The following is a 23347-nucleotide window of genomic DNA, read 5'->3' as shown; positions in this document are numbered from 1 at the left end:
TGCTGCAGTCAATCAGGGAAAAGGGTGATAAAGACCTGCATTGGGCTAACAGCAGCAAGAATGGAGAAGAAGACTGCAAAAGACAAAAAGAAAACTGCAAAAGACAGTGCTTTTTTTTTTTTCTTTTTTTCTGTCTTCAGCATCACCGTCTGTCAGCAACATTCCAGGGCTAAAACTTCCTAGAAGCAGGAGTGGGAGCCATATTGTGAAATACTTAAAGTAGAAGAGTGTTTCATCGACATAGTTCTTAATCATTAACAAATGTCTACTTTTAAGTAGTAATGAAGAGAGATACCCTCTCCAGCAGTCGATTCTATCAATTACTTAGCAGATCGTATAAGAGTAAATGTATTGAATTTGTTTTAGTAAAGATCTTACACATGGTGATGATCAAGATCATTAAAATGTTAAACATTTGGGATAAATTAACTCAGGTTTCCTAACAGCATATAATGAAAGTTTTGTTTTATTTACCAGATATTAATGAATGTCAAGAATCCAGCCCCTGTCACCAGCACTGTTTCAATGCCATAGGAAGTTTCCACTGTGGCTGTGAACCTGGGTATCAGCTCAAAGGCAGAAAATGCATGGGTAAGAAAAGGGCTTTGAACTAAATAAAAATGATGTCTCTGTGACTTCTTAATGCTGTCTGATCTAAATGCATCTGCTGTGTCTTTGTACTGATTGGTGGTTCGGACGACATCAGTCATGCATCATGTATGTAATCCATGCAAAACCAAAATGGAGACAAATGTTATACTTTATGGGCTTCATTTTCTTATTATATAAACATTCTTTTTAACATTTCCTCCATTTACTGAATTTTTCTTGTAAAAATATAAAATATATATGTTCATACACATATGTATGTACATTATATATGTATACACATGATGTTTTTCTATATATATTTTTTCGTCATTTTTATTTTTCTAGGAGAGAAAGTGGTTGGTATGGCTACCAGCTCTGTGAAGCAATATTTTGCTTTTGTTTTTTATTTTTATCTTTCTGTTTTAAAGTATGTTACACACTTTGTTACACACTTTATCAGATTTAAGTACATTAATCTTACACAATGATTATTCAGTGAACATCTATAGTAGCTTATAATATCCTTAAAATCCAAAAGTATGGTTTCTCTAGAAGAGTGGAATAAATCATTGTCTCAACATACGTTACCTTTGTTCTTTTATCAAGACGTGAACGAGTGTAGACAGAATGTATGCAGACCAGATCAGCACTGTAAGAACACCCGTGGTGGCTATAAGTGCATTGATCTTTGTCCAAATGGAATGACCAAGGCGGAAAATGGAACCTGCATTGGTGAGTGTCTGGCTAGTTCGGTGCCTGAGATCTGTTTACCATCAACAAGTCAAGTAAGGTATCTTACTTTTTTAAACTAATGATTTTAAAATTAACGATTAGAGTAAATTTAAGCTAACAAGGAAATCTTTCTTTCTCTGTAGGTACTCCCAACTTCTAGTATGGGTGAGCTCTGGGGTCGCAGGGTCATGGCTATACCACGAAATGGAAGCTCTCTGTGGACATTTCTGACCATTTTGAGTTCTCATCAATTGTACATTTGGTTTACATAGTTTAATATCCACATGAATTAGTATTTTCTCACATCATTTCTACTGTGAAATTCAGCATATATGTTTAGAATTTCATGGGGGCTAAGAAAAATTATGTTTGTAGAGATTTATTAAACATTCAAAATACAATTATTTTAAAACTAAATATTCCTTAAATGTCAAATCAATGACCAGACAATGAAACAGACTATATTTCACCCAAAATTTATTCTTTGTGTGTTTATTTTGTATCAGTCTATTGAGTTAGCAGATGTCAAATCAATGACCAGACAATAAAGTAAATTATATTTTTCCCTAAGTATGTTCTTTGTATGCCTGTTCTATAGACCAGCTTACCTGAGTTAGCAGAGCCATCAACTGCAGGATTTACAAAAATAAAACAGATGCCATTCCTGCCCTCTTGTACTTACAATCTGCTGGGTTAAAATACACAAGAGGAGGGCATGATTTGTGGATTAAATTAGCCTTCTCTACTCCCTCCACCAAAGGAAAAAAAAAAAGCATGCAATAGTAAAGGCAGAATGAAACACCATAAAAGAGGTACAGATAGAATTGTACAACATACCCAAGAGAGTCATCATATCTAATAGGAGTGACTGTCAAGGGGTTCATGGAAGTGATCACATTTAAATATAGGCTTAAATGGAATGTAATAGTTGGAGGTGAGAGAAAAAGGAAAGCAAGAAAGCCCTGTTCGAGGGAGGAAGTACTGGACTTAAGAATAAAGTGTTCAAATTCATCATTCCTTCTTGACAGCTATCTGACTTTGGAGAACTCTTCTGATCACACAGAAATTTAAGTGTCTCATTGTAAAAATAGCACAGTTTTCTAAAAAGAAAAAAGTACTCTAAAATATTTATTAATAAAGTTACAATACGTCTTAGATTTGTCTCAAAACAATATGATACCAGTGATGGATATAGGTATAGACAAAGGAATATTGACCACTCGTTGATACTTGTTGAGATATATGAAGGTTGAGTATACTTAAAAAAAGTATGGTGGTGGTTTGGACTGTCAGATTTCAAAGACTTTTCAACTCTAACACTATGGAGATAGGTAAATAATTTTCTTAATTCTTAAGAATAGCAGCCACCTCATGGCATCATGTACAGTTATATGCAACTGTAAATATTTTTAGGAATATTGACTCGTTATGTATAATACTAATTAGCCACGAGATGAGCTGAAAAATCAGAAGACTATTTAAGAAACTACAGCAAAAATATAGCAAAGAGGAGCTGGAAATGTGGAAATATCAGGTTTGATTGAAGGAAATAGAATTACCCAATCTTGGCAACTGATTGAGGGAATAAGGTAATGACTCTGGCATTAGCAGCCTGGTTGACTGGGAAGACAGGAGTGCTGCTATGCTAAATTAGGGAGTAAAGATAAGATGCTGGGGACCTGCTGGGCTTGAAGTCCTGGTAAAACTCGGAGATGGAGAAGTCCAGCTAGCAGCTGGAACGTGGGACTGTAGATCAGAAGCGATGTGGTACTCTTGCTCTCAATCTGCCTAAACGCTAATCACTAGTATAAATAAATGGCAAAAGGAGGAGGGAGGATAGACAAGGAGAAAAAAAAATTTGAGAATAAAACTCTTTCCATAGTAGGGAGCAGGAAGAAGAAAAGGAGCCAGTTAATAAGTGGCAGAGCTGGGCCTTGAACCCACGCTTTCTGACTCCAAGTCATGAGTTGATCTGATCTCAACCACATGGTGAGAATTGCAACCTTTGGCAATTCTACAGAGCGTTAATTTTAAATATAATGACTTCGGGTTTTGAAAGAGGAAATGTTATTACTTTTTATTGCCTCCGTGTCTGTAGATATTGATGAATGTAAAGACGGGACCCATCAGTGCAGATATAACCAGATATGTGAAAATACGAGAGGCAGCTATCGTTGTGTATGCCCAAGAGGTTACCGGTTTCAAGGAGTTGGAAGACCCTGTATGGGTAAGTTAACAGGAACTCTTACTGAGTAATAAAGTACTAATATAGTTAGCTAGCCTTACCAACTTGCTTAGGCCCACTCTCTCTGTCCTCAAACAGTCTCTTGCTACAGTTAGAAGGTATGTAAGTTGGTTTAAGTAATTCATAATATAATTTGCATATTTCTTATTGTTTATTCTTATTATTTGGAGATTTCATATTGAGTTCAATTTACACTGACATTTCATATAGCCATAATCACTTACTGAGTGCTTGCTATACACCGTGTATATCAAAATGAGGTTCTAATATAATTGCCATGACAATTAATTATTAAGATGATCTCATTGATTATTTCTCTATGTACAGGATGTAAACATTTGCATAGATACATTTTATTGAGTATGAACTATATCTGTATGTGGTATGAAAGTTTGGGTATGAGGGATTAAAATACAAACACCTAATTTAAGCAAATTGATAATTATTACTTTATCTAACATATATTTAATGCTTACCATGTGCCATTTCCTGTGCTAAAAATATTTCATTCATCTCTCCCAACTGCCTGTTTGTTTCCATCATAGTTACAATTGAATACAAAGTAAGGCAGATCATAGAAAATACCTGTAAGAAGGTAACCATATATACTTTTTAAAAAATTGACACATTTGTAATAAAGAAACTGATCAAACTGTGTCTTCCTTAGAATATTTAAGTGCAGTAAAAGATTGTGTGGGATTTTAAATTCTAGCTACTGGGTTTCATGCTGTGCTTGTTAAATTGGTTGCCTTGGTTGTCTACTAAACAATTATTTATAACAAATTCTCCTAAGAAGACTTAGTTCTATCTTTATGGAGTCTCTAGCATAGTAGTTTTCACATAGCAAATGTTCAAACATTATGAGAAACTCTTTTAAAAGAAATGCCTTTTAATAGCAGGAGTACATGGCATGTCATTTTAGTCTTCTATTTAGATATTATAATTTATATATAATTTAATATCTTGAACAGCAATAACAGTGACTTTTCAGAATGAAATATGTTTATTTGCTTACTAATTTGACCAGCAATTGAATGTTAGACATTAGGTTGGGGAATAAAACAAGGAAGAAAGTAGGATCATTGCTTCAAAAAGATTAAAAATATTAATCTTAATTTTTGCCTACTAAAGTAGTTTTTAAAGCAAGATTTATTACTTTTATCTCACCTTTTTATGTTGCTTTTTAAAATGCCACTGTCATAATAGATTAAAGAATTTGGTTTTCATCCCCGGTTTTCATTCACTTTTCCAATCTACAGGAAGCATTGCAAGTATAGACTCCATGTGTTAACTTAGAAATAGAAAGAAAAATAACTTTTTAAAATTATATGGATTTGTTGAGTTTATAACTTTGTAAGAAATGATTATGTGTCTTTGTTGCCTTCTTTTTAATCTTTTGGGAAAAAATGTGCTTGGCTTGATTATTAATTCAGAATTATAAATTCAGAAATGACAAAAGAAAATTTAAAAGTCCATAGTTATGGTAATATTCATACATCTGAAACTTGTAATTGTATGGCAGATTAGAAATGCTAGTGATCAAAATTATAACTAAAGGCAAACTGAAGATGCAATTTCATTTTTCTCTCCACCAACAGAATTAAGATCTACCCTACCTTTTGAACTCTGGTTTCTATGTCTACAAGACCACAATTTCCCACTTGACCCTTTTGTTTCTACTGCTAGTGGCTTGATTTGGCACATGATGTCAAGCTCATTCCTGCATTCATTCACAGATGTTTAATGAGCACCTAATTTGCACAGGACAATGTTCTAGATTGAGGGATTACAATGCTAAACAGGGGAGACCAGAGTTTACCTTCCATGGGGAGAAACAAGAATCACAAAACAAATATGTAATACAATTTCAGATAGTGATAAGCACTCAGAAAAATAAAACAGGGCAAGGAGAAAGAATGATCCAGATTAGAGGGGTAGCTCTCTGATCCAGCCAGTCCGTCTGAGAGACTGAGCATAGTTACGGAGCAGCGGCCACGTGAAGGTCTGAGCAAGTGTATTCCAGGCTGAGGGCAAAGTCCTTCAGAGAGGAATGCACTCACCATAGTCAAGGAGCAACCAAAGGGCCCGCGCTGTTGAAGCAAAGTTAGGCAAAGGGTAAAGAACCATGAAAAAGAATTTATATTTTCTTTCAAATTTTTGAAGGAGTGACATAGAAAGTCTTGAGCAATCAGACAAGCAATATAATACAATTATAATAGTAATAACATTTGAAAAAGATCACTCTGGCTGCTGTGTGGAGAATAAAGCATAGGAGGGGAAAGATGATGCAGAAAGACCAAGTCACTGACATGAACATTTTAAAAAGCATAAAAGTAGTTACACACATAGAAGAATTATATCTAGACATATTAGATTGTTTCTGGTATTGTCAACCAATTAGGAAAATCAGAAATCCATCCAAAGGATCTATTTGTCAAAACAGAGAAAGAGCAAGTTAAAGAAATAAATTTTGGAAATGTACACATACGATTGTATTAAGAGATACTACTGAGACTTTTTTATAATTGTAGTTTCATGAAAATTGTATTAGTTTGTGATTCCACACCGCTTTGCATCTTTTTTGCCAGAGGAAGATATGCAAAAGATAGACAAACTAGGATATCTCTCTCTAGTTGAACTCAGAAATCTGAGTGTAGTGTTTATACATGTAAACATTTGATTTAAAATGTCAATGTTGCATTTGAAATTACATGTGAAAATGTATAACAAATTGGCCCAAACTAATACAACGTCAAGTTTTTCTTTTGTAGTCAAGGAGACAAGGCTGAAAACAGAGTTCCTTAGATCTCGAGGCCGCCACAACTGAAAGCAAAAGGAGGCTGGATGCCCAGAACTAGTGTCTGGTTTTCTGAGCCACCTGCTCCAACGTGAACATTCAAATAAAACTTGTACATGTGAAGCAATGTTTAGGGAGAGTTACAGAACCTCTCTGTGTATTCCTAACTGAATGATTAAAGCTTTCTCAAGCGTTTATAGCAGTTGGGGAGAAATTACTGTATTCCTGGCTTTTGGAGGGTAACATAAAATGTCCTCAGTTTGTTTCACAGACTGATGCTTTATTCCTGTGTTTTGTGTATGTGTGTGTGTATGTGTCTTTTTTTTCTCTTTTTATGTATCATGGCACACGAGCAGACATTAATGAATGTGAACGAGTGCCTAAACCCTGTGCACATCAGTGCTCCAACACCCCCGGCAGCTTCAAGTGTAACTGTCCACCAGGACAACATTTATTAGGGGACGGGAAATCTTGCGCTGGATTGGAGAGGCTGCCAAATTATGGCAGTCAGTACAGTAGCTATAACCTTGCACGCTTCTCCCCTGTGAGAAACAACTATCAACCTCAACAGCATTACAGACAGTACTCACATCTCTACAGCTCCTACTCAGAGTATAGAAACAGCAGAACATCTCTCTCCAGGACTAGAAGGACTATTAGGAAAACTTGCCCCGAAGGCTCTGAGGCAAGCCATGACACGTGTGTAGGTAAATGTCAGCCGTATTCCATTTCCTCTCTGTGGGCTCCCTCGCTCATCAGCGTCTAGGCATGTGCACAGGCCCTGCGGTTGTTCGGGTGTAGCCAACTACATCTCATCTCAAGTCTGGAATGACTCAGAGTTTCAAGACATTTATTCTGGCACCGAAAACTATTACAAGCTTTACTCAAACAAGTGATATATTTACATGTGTGCATTCTAATAATTTATTGTGTTATGCTAACAGTTTCTCTTCTTGATCACCCCTGAAAGTGTTACTAAATTTAATGCTGTATAGAAATAAATCTCAGTGGCATCCAGAATATGGTTTTTTTTAAAGAGGATATACATACTGCCACGTAATAAAATACCATCCGATTATGGCTGTATCTAACTGAAGCAAAAGCACTGGCTTAAAAATGAACGTTTTAGCTACACAGTCAATTGCTTGTTCTGTGTGACAGCCAACATCCCATTGACTGTGGCCACACACTCCCCGTGGCATTTCTCAATTTGATTATTTTATATTTTTTTATGTCACTGAAAATATAATGTGAGCCAGGACAAGATTAAGTTGCTTCGGTCACTCTAAAATATGTGCTTTCAATCTCTTTATTTAAACATGCAAGTCTGTAATTTTGTTTGCGAAAGTGAAGTGTAATTTCCAATGTAAGTATTGAGACCTTGTTTTAATGTTAAGTTGCAAACATTACCATCTGTCATTCATTTAACTCAATTTTGGAGAGTATCCGCAGTATGCATGGCATTGAGCTAGGAACCAAGGGGAATTAGCAGACAGGAATTAGCTTCACTATTTGTTAGATGGAAAAAAGAGAGCAAGAAAGGAAGGGAGAAAGGAAATGAAAAGGGAGAGAAGAAAGGATTTCTGTTAAATTCAAAGGCCACTCTGCAAACTTCCTTTTCTTACATTTCTAAGAGTTAATTCTCTCCTAAATATGCTTTCTGTTAAACATTTCTTTTGAAAATTGTAAAAATTTTTTTTCTCCTTCAAACTTCAATTTTTGTCATTTTTTTCTACCCTTCTCCAAGCCCTGTTCCTGTATCGTTACCTTCTCAGACGTGCTCCTGCTCAACCGTAGGTGGCTCCACCTTCTCATGTCACCTCTGCTCACTCGGACCCTCAATTCCTCTGGATACTCAACCTTTACCCTTTGTTGTCTATGTTCATATTTTTCCAGAACTATTCTGTCTACATATCCTGATGTACCTGAGGCTTAATAGGAGGGATATGGAAACTTATCACTTGTGATCAGCCTCCCAGAACAGTGGACAATTCTGTAATAGTTTCTGCTACTCATCAAACATTAATGGATTCATTAACAGTTCTCTCCATTTTGTCCCATGTGGTCAAATACCGCCTAATCACTAAATCTGTGGGCTCTCCTCTTCCTGCTAGTATATTAAAAACCACTCTCAAGCTGCTACAAACCATTCTGAGTGTTGGCAATCTTTTATGCCCACAATTTTGACCTGACTCTTCACTAAAATTTTTCACTATTCTTTTATTGACAGAATTAATACCTGACATTCTTTCAACATTGCTTCCAAATAGTCATTCCCACTTGAGAGTGTTCAGACCCTATTACCATCCCACTCTCAGCCTTCATTTTAGACAAGCTCTTTTCTTCTGTTTCACCTTTACCTTCCTGCCCAAAAATCTGTGTTGACAATATGACAAATGAATTCAGCCACACCATCCACACTATCTACCACTAGCTAGTTTCTTCTAAAGTATCTGAATGTCCAAGTTATTTTAAGAAAACTTCCCGATTAATAACCCAATCCTCTATTTCTTCGTCACTGTCTATGGCTGCAGTTACATCATTAGAGTCTTAAAAACGTTTTCTGTCTTTCTATTTACATTAAATCAATGTTATATCATCAGAATTGTCTTCCGCAGGCAGTCATTCACTGTTTGAGGCAGTGACTGTTTCAGTGAGGATTGGTCTTAGAGAATCCAAAGCAAACTTTTATAACTAGTCAATTTCTGGACATGTAAGTTTATTTGTGGCAATTAATAGGCTTAAACATTTCTTAAAGTATGGTGAGTATTTTATATTAATAGTATTGGGATTAATAAAGAAATTTACACTAAAATTGCAGACAGCTTTGGAATTATGTAACAAGAGCAACTTGCAAAAAAACACCAAATGCCTTCAATTAACTGTAAGGAATAGACATAGTACAATAGATTCAAGTTAACACTGTGGAATCTTGTTAGAGTTAAGCGAAAATTTAGCTTTTGAAGGATCGCAAAGCATAACAGAACATTGCATTGCTTCTGAACACAGAAATCACACTTCGGGCCACTTTAAAATTTATGCTTTGGAAAGTTCCATCTTAACTACTTGGAGTTCAACATCATTTAAATTTCTGTTGTTATTTAAGGTTAAAGGAGATTTTAAAGGAAAAAAGTAAAAATAGCTCACACAAGTCATGGAACAAACACTTTGGTTAAAGTAATGCAAAAACATTAACAAACAAATGTTTGATGAGTGTTTATCATTAACAGATTTTGAGTCATTACAATTAGATTTTCAGCATGTGCAAAATATGCAAAATGAATAGATCCTTTTGCTCTGAGTCATCTCCCAGATTTCACTTTGTCTTCTCTTTAGTTCTACCCTACAGCACTCTTGTTCCCATTTCCTGTTGAGTTTTCTTCAATCTTCTACTTCTTAGTATATGCTCAGGGACTATGAGCAAATTTTAATATCATTCACAGCAAAACACAATTGGGACAAGAAATCCTAGGCTTCTCAAATCACATCCCTTGTCCTTAAAGCAAATATCAATTAATTTTGAATTGTCATCTATTCTCACTCTCTTTTATATTACTGTTTTCTTGGCTTTATTTGATAATAGCAGATAGTCCTTTATAGTTTATAAAATACTTTCCCATATATTACTGTATATGAAACTTCCAACAAACCTGTGAAGTAGGCCAGATGGTCTCAATGTTTTCTTTTTGGCAGGAGAATTGAACTGAGATCTCGAGAAGTTAAATGGCCTGCCAAAGGTAGCACAACAACTATATATACATATATGTATGTTATGTATGTATGTGTGTGTGTGTATATATATATATATATATATATATATATACACACACATATATATATGTACTTGCTATTAGTACTTTACAATTGTATGAAAAGTTTGATGAATAGTTCTATCACAAAAATAAAACCATTTTCATTTGATGTTATCTGTCCATGGGAAAGATTTGCATGGATGTTGATGGAGGGGATGCAGAGAGAGAGAGAGAGAGAGAGAGAGAATAGGTAAAATTTAAATAAAATAAAAACTAATGCTTCTTTTTAATCTTAATATAAACTTTTATATTTTAGGTAAATTTTACCATTCTGTCAACAGTTTCATACTTTGGTATTTGAGGATCTTATACAAATCTGTTTCCTCTGTCATTTCCGTCTAACTTACTTAACTAATATGAAAATTGACCAGTGTGGGTCTTGAGATTCAATTTGTCAATAGTTGGCTGTCACAGTTTCTGCCATTGTCGTATGTGGTGATACCCTCTACTATCTTTCTGCACAGATATTGATGAATGTGAACATACAGACACCTGCCAGCATGAGTGTAAGAATACCTTTGGAAGCTATCAATGCCTCTGCCCACCTGGCTATCAACTCACACTCAATGGAAAGACATGCCAAGGTGAGAAAACTTTGGGACGTTACTGCAACTTCAATTAAAACCAACATGGGAGAGTGTGAAAAGTTTTTTTGAATAATCATTCTTCTATTTGCTTCCCCTTCTTGCCCATTCCCTAGGGCAGACTTACGTTCAAACAATCTTTCTGCAAGTAGGAGAAGCAATGAGAGAGCAATTAAGCAAAGGAAAATAGTTGGGAAACATTTTTGGTATGATCTTAATAGAAGGAGCAAGAATGCCTGAATCAGTTCATGTTATACATTTTTTAAACTTAATGGGAATAGATCTCTTCAAATATTTTTTCACAATTCGGCTAAGACAGAAGAGGAAATGAGAAGAGTACTCAGTAAATTTCCTTCAGTGTTAGGCATTATTTTATATTTTGTCTCATTAGATTTATGTTTAGAGTGATCAGTCGGTAATAAATTCAGTCATTCATTCATTGAGTCTACATATGGTGTAGAACAATTACGTGCTAGCATTGCAGGATGCAGACGGTTTAAACAGATAAATAAGAATCAGTCCTTCCCTTTAAGCGCTTACAGTCTGGAGGAGACAGGATGTGAATAAATCAAAATATAGTTTATAGGTTCTATAACAGCAGTGACAGAAAGGAAAAAATACCAATCTCCGTAGTTTCCTTTTTATACACACAAAAATGTGAAAGGGGCATTGTAATTCACTGAGGTTTATAACATTGCAACATGTACTTAGATGAAAAAGAAGTAAGAACTTGTATAACTCTTTAAAATATTCTAAGAAACCCCCTCAATTTTGTGGACAAAATCTAGAAGTATTACGTAGATCTCAATAAGCTTCTGCATTATATTAATTTCTGTCATGGACAAACTATATTCTTTTGTAAAGCACAGCAAATAAAATCTCCAAAAGAGTGCTTTATCAGCAGCAAATTTAGATCGAATTTTTCCTCTCCGTGGGATTCACAGAAGACTTGCTAAGGATGTAGCTCACGGAAAATGTGTTCCAGGAGGTAGGACGGGTGAAGATGGCCTCTCCTTGGTTATCACCCCAGAGCCACCCTGACCCTACCATCCACCCACGCACACTCCCTGAGAGCCCCACCGATTGCGTGGGCTGGGAGGGGAATGTGAACTCAGCGATAACCTTTGTTCCTCCTGGCCGTCAGTCACCAAACGTTCCCTGAGAACCTACCCCATGCAGAACACTTTATTGATATTGGAAGTACTGGAATAACCTATTTACATTATGGCGTTATGTTTTTCCAAAACAACTATTATGTCATTTTAATCAGCAGTACAGATATGTCAAAGGCAATAATTTGTATTATCCTAGTGGGTACCCATTAGACGATTTGTACCCATTCTAAAACTAATTCGTAGAGTGATTATGTGAGCTTCAATGCCCTAGAACAATCGAGAGCAGAGGCAGGACTTGACCTCAGATCTCATGTATCTAGACCAGCCCACTGTGTCTCCCAGGACGCTGTGCACTGTGGCAGCAGGAGGCAGCGACAGCACTTTGTCTGGGTTTTACAACTTTCCGCTCTTCTCCAACCCAAGAACCTTCCTGAAGGAGTGGCGATGCCCCGCACTACAGCGATACTCACTGCAGGTGCCCCGGCATCGGGGAAGGAAACAGGGTGGATACTGAAGCATTCGGAATAACCACACAAAATGCAAAGCCCCTCAGCCAGATTTTAAGGGTTATATTCTCATTAGAGAATTTTTCATCTTTTGTAAATATTGCTGGTTTATTTTTTAATTGCGCTTGTCACTCATTGAGTTCAAAACATTTTTCGGTTTTTAGTTGTGCTTCAGAATGGAAAATAATGTGAATAAATCAGAAACAGGTGTCATTTGGAATGCTTGCAATTTAAATAGGTTACACATTTTTGTAGTTTTAAAAAGACATGAGAGAAAACAATTACGTCTTTTAAAGAGGTCTTTAAAGAATAACTCGGGGTCTTTTTATAGTTTTAGAAAGTGTTTGAGGCATTTATGAGGAACAAAAGACTGCCTTTCATTCACAGAGGATTTTTTAGAGCTTTATACCTTAGTGCTAGAAATGTCAGTAACAAAAGAAAAATTAAAGTGAATTTGACATCGAACAAGGAGACTCTCGTCAAAAGTGAAAGTCACCAGACTGCAAAATGAAAAACAAAAAGCATGACCAATCAAGAATTGCCTAAGAAGCAGAGAGGAGAAAGCTATGAAATCCTTACACTAACTTTATGTACCACTAATCTAATTCTTAAAATTTGGAAACATTATATTGGCATTGCAATTGAAATGAGTGTTCTTATCCATCTATGCTTTTAGAAAAGTAACCTGTAATGTTTATCAAGAATCTGAATGACTTATACTTTCTATAAGACATGTGTTTCAAGTATGTTTATCCTAAATTATTTTTTTAAAAGAATTCGGAAACACTTGGTTAAATCCATTTGGCTGTTCTAAAACTATTAATACGTTTCTCAGCTCATTTTGAGATTCTTTTCTTGCAGCAATAATATTTATGTTACAAAATGCCTATACTTTCTATCATAATAATATACTTGTATTATTTAATGAAAACCAGACATGACCAAATTGTTCGTTAACAAAAGACATCAACACAATTTCTCTCTCTTTTTTAAGAACAGTGAATAGAGTGAATTACTATAGGGTGCTTGATCCTGAGTAGATAGTAATAGACCAGTGACAAAGGAGAGCCACCTGCCCAGCACCTCCATACTTACATGAAAGCCTTTCTATGGAAAGTAGACATCGTTATGGACTAAGGACGAACACTTTGTGTAGTAGATTCTGACATTTCTTTATAGATTCATAATCAGACAGTGCAAATCCATGATAAGGTAACTGCTCTTTGCACACACTTGTGTGTCCAGATCCTGGTCTCTGGGCCACCATTATGAGGGGACCCTGGAGCCCACTGGCCTCCATGTTTCTATGTGAGTGCACCATAAAAATTAGAGATGAAATGAAATTTGGAGGATGAGTGGGAAGGAAGATGTTTTTAATGAGAGAAAGGAAGATAAGGCTAATTGAATTTCTTCCACATTTTTCTAGGGGACTTTTCACTTCCCTCTGAGACACTCTCATTTTGTCAAGGAGACGAAGCACTTCTGACAGATAAAATCATAATTAGAAATTGTTTCCCAGACACAATAGGCAAGACTTAACTGAAATAAAAACTTGTTTCACACTGTGTTTCATTCCTGTAGGAAAACTAGTCCTAACATAAAACTAGTAACAGAAAGCACATTACATCATTGTCAGCACATATAAAAAACTAAAAGGTCAAGGAAGTGATTTATTCTGCATCATTTTGGCATACTATCTTTTTACTTTCTACAGACTGTTATTAAGTTTAAAGTAAATAATTACATTGTCTGTGGTTTCCTTAGAAAACAATATATTTGGAACCAAATCTAAAATGCTCATTTTGGATGCAAAATGCAAATGGTAAATAATTCAGAAATGAAATTTGACATTTATTATACATGATTAATGTATTGTCTCTTGGAATTTCTTCTCTCCTTTCTCTTTCTTTCATAGCAATATCCCAAATTATTTAAGAATTCTCAAAAGAACTTCACAACTTTAACCCACGTCCAGTAAAAGTGCCAAGTTACGGCAAAATGACACCACAGTTACACATGCCCATTGGTCTTAGCACAGATTCCCTGACAGGGTGCGTTTGACCTTCGGGACCCACCTCTCTGAGGACCAGCTTGAATCATTCATTGGAATTGTTCCCGGCTGTGCCTCAGGATCTCTGTTTATTCACATGCTAAAGAAGGAGGATGGCATAAGTGCCTATATGCCGCTAATTGACTTAGACTCTGAAACCTTTATATTCCCTCATACTTTTTAAATTAAATCTTAAAGTTTCTTAACGTAAGTTTAAATAGTTGCAAAGGGTGTGAATGCTGGCATTGCCATTTCATGAGCATGTGCTTTAAATATATTTTGATCAAAACTTCGGAGCTGCAAGTTTAACTTCCTCAGTTAATAGAGGATGACCACTGTATAATTTAGAAGTTTGTACTCATTGTCAAACCGATCAGATTGACCGTTGGACAAAAGTCTAAGTTGATTTTTCTGTTCAAACAAAAGTGTTAGTAGGTGTTCCCATGACAACCAACTCATGTCTGAAATCTAATTTAAAACAGAGAGCTAAGACTGCTGGTTTGTAACCATGATAAAATAAGGCCTGCCCCCCATCACTATTTATTACCAATATTCTCACCCTTTCTTTGTGCCCTGGGATTAGTGGAAACCTTTTGGCAAAGCAGAAGAAGGAGGGAAAGGAGGAGAAGGGATAGGAGACCTCCGGGCCACAAGAAGTTCTCAGGCAGATTGATTTTGGGAAGAAGAACTTGTGGGAAATGAGAATGTGAACATTGATTTCCTGAAATATTTACCTGCCCTCCTACTGCTAGAAAGCCCTCATGCACCAACAGGGGAACGTGGATGCCCCAGTTTGAGAACTATTGCTCTAAAATAGGGTTCTTAATTTTGCAATCTCAAAATCCCTCAAAAGTTTTGTTGAAGTCTATGGACCCTCTTTCCAGAAATTCTGTCCATCAATCTGTTCTCAGTTTTACTGTCTCTGTCTGTAGATCTCTCTCTCTCGATTTCTCTCTCTCACACACAAACATAAACACACACACGTGAACACATACACATGCACACAAATACTTTCATTCACAGATCCCCTTATGCTCAAATACAGACTCCTAAGTTAAGAATCATGCCTCAAAAACACTCATTTTCAGAAAACATTTAAGTATGTTTCTACTGAACAACTTTGTGTAGACAACAACAAAATGAAGAGTATTTCATTTGCGTATTTCCCCCAACCTGCTGTGATTACCCTAAGGAGAGCGTCTCATTACCATAACAACTAAGGACAGCTCCGCACAGTCCAGACTCAGGCGGACTCTGCTCCACGTGATCAGACTTCGGTTGTGGTTCTTGGGTCGTTCGTATGATCCTGTTTTATTCTTTATTTTGTCTCTCTCCTCAGGATCTTACTGACCTGTACATTCTCCCCTGAATTTATAGCTTGACTCCTTTAATTTCTACTACCCTATTTCCCTCTCAACAATTTGAACTCACAAAACAAAATACTAGGGAAGGATCACTCACATTTTAAGGAAAGTCTTCACTTTGCAAAAATATTCACAAGTGTCATTTAAATTTTTAGCCTGTTTATTTGAAATATTATTTGCTTTATATAACTCAAATGCACTCTATTTTCTAAATATAAAAGACACCCGAAAGCTCTTAATAGCTCCCCGTCTGCTTTTATGGCTCTTATTTTCTGATATCTTTTCACGTACGTTAATCTGGGAAATAAGCCCCCCTGCTGTCACGATCCCCGTTTTGTGGTTGAAGCAGCTTCGGTAGGACCACTGCGTTTGTGCACGGGGAGGAGAAGGCCAGCCCTCTGCATGCCACAGCGCCTGCTCTGATGGCCTGTTCTGACCCTCTCTGCTGATTCTGCCCGTCCCGTGTGCTGTCCCTAGATGTCGACGAGTGTCTGGAGCAGAATGTTCGCTGTGGACCAAATCGCATGTGCTTCAACATGCGGGGAAGCTACCGGTGCATTGACACGCCCTGCCCCCCCGACTACCAGCGGGATCCTGTTTCAGGGTATGTCTCGCCTTCTCATCCCCGACATGCTTTGAAAATCCCTGCTCTTTCTCCTTGACCAACATAAACCTTGTCTGCAGTCATGCTGAACTCGAAGGAAGCCAGTAACTGTAGAGGGATGTGGGATTACAGTGCGTTCCTTCTTCAGTGACTGGGCAAGAAATGAGCTCATCCTGCAGCAGCCACTGCAGCCTAAACGCACTCTTGGCTACCGGCATCTCCCACAGCGGCCTCCCCAGCCACCTGCTGCGCGGCATCTAGAATCAGTTCTGCCTTGGTAGTGAGCATTTTATGGGGGGATGGAGCCTGCTTTTCTTTGAAAGTCCTAGGTTTCCATTTTGTTCCCTCGGAATTGTGAGGGCTCTCAGCACTTAGAGCACCCCAACAAGTATGACCCCTCCCCTGTCGTGCTGACCGCTCCACGCGAGGACGGATGAGCAAGGATGAGTCAACCGTCTGGCCCATCCGCGTGTCATCTTGCTTACATTTCCTGCCGTCTGAAACGGTCTTTCTCTGGGTTCTCAATAAACTATTCTCCCTCTCCTTACAGAAATATTGTGCTCTGTCCAGGTACCAAGTTAACGGGGTGCTTGGAAATAAGTGATAATGTCTTGTTGGGGAGGCTTTGCTGCAATAAGAAAACGTTTCTGAAAACAGATACTCGTTGGAGCTCACACTTTGTTTTCCTCTTGGAAATGCCAACCGAGTTACTGCGACGTGCCCAAGTGTGGCCTGCCCGGAATCCAGCAAAAGCTTGTTTGTAATTGGTCTGATGGGAATGGGAAGGGGAAGGAGAAAATTGAAAATATAGACTTATGAAACTTCTAAAAATACTATGACTGAAGAATCCATATCTTCATAAAATGGTCCTCTGTGCATTTTTTTCCTCTTTATTACCTGTGATTTCTGGCAAACAATTTAGAAGTCATGATCACTCAAAAAATGGTCCATGTGGGCTCCGGTAAAAGAAATTACAGTTTTTTAATCTAAAATAATATAAAGATAATTACAAAAGGAAATTCTCCCCTCCAGGAATCCTAATCGACCTTTATTATTTTTAGAAAAATAAACCAAATATCAGTATATCCATTTCGGCTTTCAAACAGGGTTAGGATAGATGTTCTGGCTTAAAGAAATAGCTTGTATTCCTCTCTTTAAGAAGTACTTGTTTCCAATATGTGTGCAGATGCTTTTATTTCCAAAACCAACTTTTCATTTTAAAGCAGAACTCTTGAGGTATCCATGCTTACTGCAGTGGCTCAAGAGCTTCTGATTTTAATGGAGCTGGGAGAGAGATTTGACTCTCCACAGCATGTTCCCATAGCCCTCGGGCATCTGGTTTGAGTTAGTGACACAGAACATGGGTGAGTCTTACTGCTCTTGCAGCCAGACTGTCTCCTGCATGTCGTGCCTAAAAGTTGTCGTGGATCATGGTCACCTGCGTTATGCCTTCTCCTGCTTCCAGATAACTGCGTGTATTTCATGTGTTTGTTGTCCTTAGGTTCTGCCTCAAGAACTGTCCACCCAACGATTTGGAATGTGCCTTGAGCCCATATGCTTTGGAATACAAACTTGTCTCCCTCCCATTTGGAATAGGCACCAATCAAGATTTAATCCGGCTGGTTGCATACACGCAGGATGGGGTGATACATCCCAGGACAACTTTCCTCATGGCAGATGAGGAACAAACTGTTCCTTTTGCATTAAGAGATGAAAACCTGAAAGGAGTGGTGTACACAACACGACCACTACGAGAACCAGAGACGTACCGCATGAGGGTTCGAGCCTTATCCTACAGTGCCAATGGGACCATTGAATATCAGACCACGTTCATAGTGTATATAGCTGTGTCTGCCTATCCCTACTAAGAACTCTCCAAAGCCTATTCCACACACTTAAACTGCTTAATCATGGCAATCCACTCCCTTTGCAGATTACTGTCTCTTGAATGGTTGCAATCTTGGCAACTTGAAAATGGTGCTATACTCTGTCTTGTGTGCCTTCTTTGGTACTGCCGAAGTATTTTCATGATCCCGCCATGGTCATATCTTTTAGTAAGGTCTGGAAAAGCCCCTTATTACTTTCTTTATTTATTACACTGGAGCAGTTACTTCCCAAAGATTATTCTGAACATCTAACAGGACATATCAGTGATGTTGCAGTAGCATAGTAGCTAAGATCATTTTCCTCAAAACCAAACCAAAGCAAACAAAAACAACTAATTCAATGTCATGTAGATTTTTGAGCATTTGAGTATTATTAAAATAATAAAACTCATTTCTATTTGTTTTGATCAAAGCTTATAAAATAACTTATGAAGTTTTTTTTTTTTTTATTTAAAAAAACAGGATGGCAGAAAATACCACCTGCTTCTGCCTGTCCCAGCAGGGACACCCCCGTGGCCACACTTACGATGAAGTTTTTTTTAAGTTTTGATATTTTATAATAGAACTTACACACCTATTTTCATTCTAAGGAAAAAAAGAAACACCACTGATTTTAGAAATTTACTACAGCTACTAGAAGGTTTGTTTGATCCCAAATGGTGCTCAGCTTGATTGAACATCCAGAACTAGTATATTATTTTCAGTGATTTTGTGAAATCAGCTGAACCACTTATAATAACAGAAAAAAAATTCCTTATCCTCAGACAATTGTTCATGGCACGGATCTTTGCTCTAATATTTTGAGATAACTTTCCATCCAGTTAGCTTCATAACTTCTCCATTCCAGAATTTTTTATTGTCCTATCAATGAAAAAAATTTTTAAAATACCAATGGGACAGGTTTCTTTGTTTTTTAAAAAAATATTGTACGTTCAAATTAGCACAAATGTTAAACGTCAATACACTGTACATGGTGGTAACAAACTCTGTAAGCAATGGCCAAGATGTATTCTATTTTTTATGAAGTGTATATCTATTACCTTAGTTTGTATTTTCTATATAATATCTTGATGAGACTCTTTTATAAAATTATTTTATAAAAAAAAACAATGTTACAGTAAAATTAGCCTAAATAAATTTTTCACATCCTTTTTCTTAACTTTTTTGAGAATCTAAAGTTTGTTTCTTTACAGCTGTAATAGATATTAAAGTTTATAGTCATACACATAAACACAAACGAGAGCCTTTGAGATAGGCAGTGGTATTATTCTCATATTATAGGTTAGGATCCTGTAACACAGATAACTTTTGTAACTTCCTGAAGAAAATACAGCTAAGTAGTGGCAGAAATGTCATACCTTCTACCTACTTTGACTCCAAGTCAAATGATATCTCCACACATGACAGTTTTCTCATCCATCTACACAGTTTCCTTATAGCCCATCTCAAGTGAATTCATCTCCTACCCGTAGTGTATATTAAACTAGTGAAGGCCTAATCATGGCCTATAATTGAAGGATTTTTACCTCGAATCACATTTTTTAAAGAAACCTGGAAAAATTATCTAGTCCACAGCCTGGTAGGCAGGCAGGTAATATCTAAATCATTGTTTACCAAAGAATGTTCTATAGAGCACTAGTCCAGTAAAGGTACCTTAAATCAAAAGGGTTCCAGGATCAAACAAGTTTGAGAAACACTGCATAATATATGCTCCTATTAAAGATTTACCACGAACATTGACACTTAAAGAATCTTAGGAGTTCAGTAGTAAACAGGTTTAATGTGTTCAAGCCAACATTTCCTCAAGTGTTTAACTACAAATCTTTTTCCTCCTATTATGATCTCACTGAACACGTCGGGGAATGCTGGTGTGATACAGACAAGACATCGCTTCACTCCTCAATCCTTAGAAAGGACACTTTTTAACCTACTTTGGTAAACAATTCCAGCACATGAACCTGACCACTGAGCTTCTTCCTAACGTTAAACTACATTAATTTTTGTCATCTCCTCTGTCCAATATTCTGCAAGCATAGAGACTTCAGGGTAGTGACCAGACATGAGCTACTGTACAATCGGTAGTAGGAACAGCCTCCTAGTTACCACAATATTTGATTTGGAAATTCCTATCTGGAGCCAGAAGATCCAGCCAGAATCTTGACTTTAACCAAGCACTTTTAACAAAATTTCTTTGAAACGTCCTGTAAGCACCTGGTGATTGAGCAGAGTTAGGCAATGGGGTCAATCATCAAACGGGACAGTTCCTTTGGGACGATGGGCCAGGCTGTGAAGCCTCCTGCAAGGCATCCAGCAGAGCTGTGGGAGCCAGCCTACATCCTGTCTGTCACTATTACAGTCTTCTGAGCCTGCAAATCCCTCAAATACCGCAGACAGGACAACTAGCAGAAAAGGGAAGCTCTCCAAAGGAAGGAAACTAAGAGGAACAAATAAGAGACCTCACAGGTGATATTAGACTCAAATATCTACAATCCCTTATATGAAGGCTGCCTGCAATGTAATTAGTTAATTTATCTGACGTTAACATAAACAGAAGTATGATCTACATCAGGCATCAACAAATTTTTTCTGTAAAGGGCAAAGAATAAATATTTTAGGCTCTTTAGACCATATGATCTCTATTGCTACTATTCAACTGTGCTGTTCAGCATGAAAGCATCCACAGACAACACATAAACGTGTGCTCCAGTAACACTTTATTTACAAAATTTGGCTGGATTTGGTCTGGAGATCATAGTTTACTTCTGATCTACAAAATGGGTATAATTCTTTTTATCATTCACAATGGCTCAATCTGAGCACAGGGTAATAGGCCATGGCTCTGATGAGTGTTACAGCAGGATGCCGTCCTCTGCATGCGCAATCCCGCCACATCTCTCTAACCCATTCTCATCCTTTACATCCACCCAGGCCGCAGACCCAGCTGTTAGGTTGGGGCATGTTCAAGCCCCACTCTCCCTTCATAAACACACACGTGCACACAGGAATATGTTTTGCAGGGTGAGATATCACCACACTTACCAGAACTTACCATTTCACATGTTGGTTCACGTGGGTGAGCCAGATAGTCCAAAGATATGACATTCCCAAGATAAAGACCCATTTTATCCAACTGACTACTTGACATTTTCACTTGGCTCTCACACCTAAGTCAAACTTACACATCCCACATATGGTTGATGAAAGGACGGCTTTGCTAATGAACTACCTAATGGAAAAATGTAAACCATCTAACACGCTGTCTCCAAAATTGATGGCAGGGATATTAACCTTAAGCTCGCTGTTCCTGAGATGAATTACCTGTCTTTTAAGGTTAACTAATTGCCTGCAGAAATGTTTATACAGCAATTAAAAGGATCTCAGCAGACCAGTTCAGCCAAACTATAGATAAGAACCTCTCCAGGCAAAGGGGGGGAAAAAAGGAGAAACTGCTGCCAGCTGCCTCCTGTTATCAGTCTGCAGCAGCAAAAAAAAAAAAAAAAAAAAATCATCCTTTAAAAGCAGGAGCTGCTTTTTCTCAGCTGATAGCATGTCCCCCTACTTTCTTTCAGGTGCTATGTCATCTTCTCTCTCTCTCTCTCTCTCAGAAAGCAAAATAACCATTTTACTTCTTTATATCCTAATCTCTGCATGAGAATTCTTTCTCTACCCATGTCATGAGCACCTAATGGGCTCCCCACTCTTACATCTCGTGGCCCATATGGGGAAGTCACGTCACTTCTCTGCTTCCATATGAGGAGCTCACTTTTCTGTTTCTGTCTCAAGACTGCTCCCTCCCCTGCTGCACAGCTCCCAGGACATCCTTCTCGGCGCCTGCAATATCATTCAGAACTTGGTAAGTCTCTGACCTCCGTCCCAAATGTGTAGTCTTGTATTGACAGCCTGGTCACAATAAAAATTAAATGACCAGGAGATGTGGCCCAAGAATGGATCTCTTAATCTTGATACTAGACTTTATTGCCACTGGCTTGGCTAGGAGTCTAAAGTCCTCTATGTTTAGAAGTTCTTTGAACTTGCTGGACTTTCTGGTCTTCACTCTGCCTGCCACATGTCACTTCTTACCCCTGCATCTATCTCTCTCATTGTCTTCACTTCCCAGATGATATTTCTCTTTCAGCTTCCCCTGTTCTCCCTCCTTCTTATTCTCCATCTCCACCACTCTCGCTTGGCTGCACTCACTCCCGCTGGCCATTCCAAACTCCCTCCCCGCCTGTGCAACAACTCCCTCTCTGGGAGGCTACAGGGTCACAAGGCCTTGTATATCACTCAGAGCCGACATGAAAATCCAGCCCTTCATCTCTCACGACTGTCTGAGGTCATTCACCTCTTTTCTAATTTAGACCCTGACACCAGGGAAGAATGATCCGTCCTAGCAATACACTTCTTCTCCTGATCGGCCTCCAATACTCTGCATAAACTCCGAAAACTTGAAAAGGGCCTCAGACTTCACAAGTGGAACTTTAATCCTGGCCTTCAAGGTCATTGATAACCGAGATGAGGAGAAGCAAGAGGAACAGAGGGAGCGGGACTGGCAGTGGATCCCTAGAGCACAGAGAAGTTTTCCAAATGGTGGCTACTGCTATAGAAAAAGCTTTTCAGAGACAGAGCTACTCAAAAGTCCCAGGCAAGAAGATACCAAGACCACGCCCTTCTACAGGAACTGGGCCCTGCTTCCTCTGCAACCAGGTGGGCCCCTAGAAAAAAAATGCCCCAGGAAATGAGCTCTGCTGAGACCATGCCTTCTCTGCAAAAAGGAGGGCCACTGAAAGCAGGAGTGGTTTCTCCTTGACACAGGGGACTGTACTCGCCCTCCATAACTGGCAGGCCCCCTGAGCCAGCATCCTCCATATCTACCAACCCTCTGGGGCTGCTTCAGTCTGATGGACAGACCCCAGCTCCAAAACCAGCTTCACTTCATGACCTCAAGACAGCCAAGCCTTGGGTAATGGTTTCTCTGTCACAGGTAAGCAAACTCATTTTAATAGACCCTGGAGCCACTCACTCTGTTTTTCCTGAATTTTCGGGACCTCTACTTCCCTCCGC

General features: G+C 38.0%; 1 protein-coding gene across 1 annotated transcript in view; it reads left to right on the top strand.

The window, feature by feature from the left end:
* Positions 1–18268, top strand: part of LOC105813186 (hemicentin-1) — a gene marked incomplete at its 5' end in the record, with an annotated part of 108069 nt that extends 89801 nt beyond the window's left edge. The window contains 7 exons of the mRNA XM_012647828.1: positions 478–591; positions 1198–1323; positions 3422–3550; positions 6722–7072; positions 10642–10761; positions 16274–16400; positions 17902–18268. Coding sequence (XP_012503282.1) covers positions 478–591; positions 1198–1323; positions 3422–3550; positions 6722–7072; positions 10642–10761; positions 16274–16400; positions 17902–18268 — 1334 coding nt within the window. The remainder of the gene's footprint in view (positions 1–477; positions 592–1197; positions 1324–3421; positions 3551–6721; positions 7073–10641; positions 10762–16273; positions 16401–17901) is intronic.
* Between the last annotated feature and the right edge of the window lie 5079 nt (positions 18269–23347).

The sequence above is a fragment of the Propithecus coquereli genome, unplaced genomic scaffold (genome assembly GCF_000956105.1).
Source record: "Propithecus coquereli isolate 6110/MARCELLA unplaced genomic scaffold, Pcoq_1.0 Scaffold270, whole genome shotgun sequence".
Lineage (NCBI taxonomy): Eukaryota > Metazoa > Chordata > Mammalia > Primates > Indriidae > Propithecus > Propithecus coquereli.
This window is presented reverse-complemented; position numbering and strand designations above follow the sequence as displayed.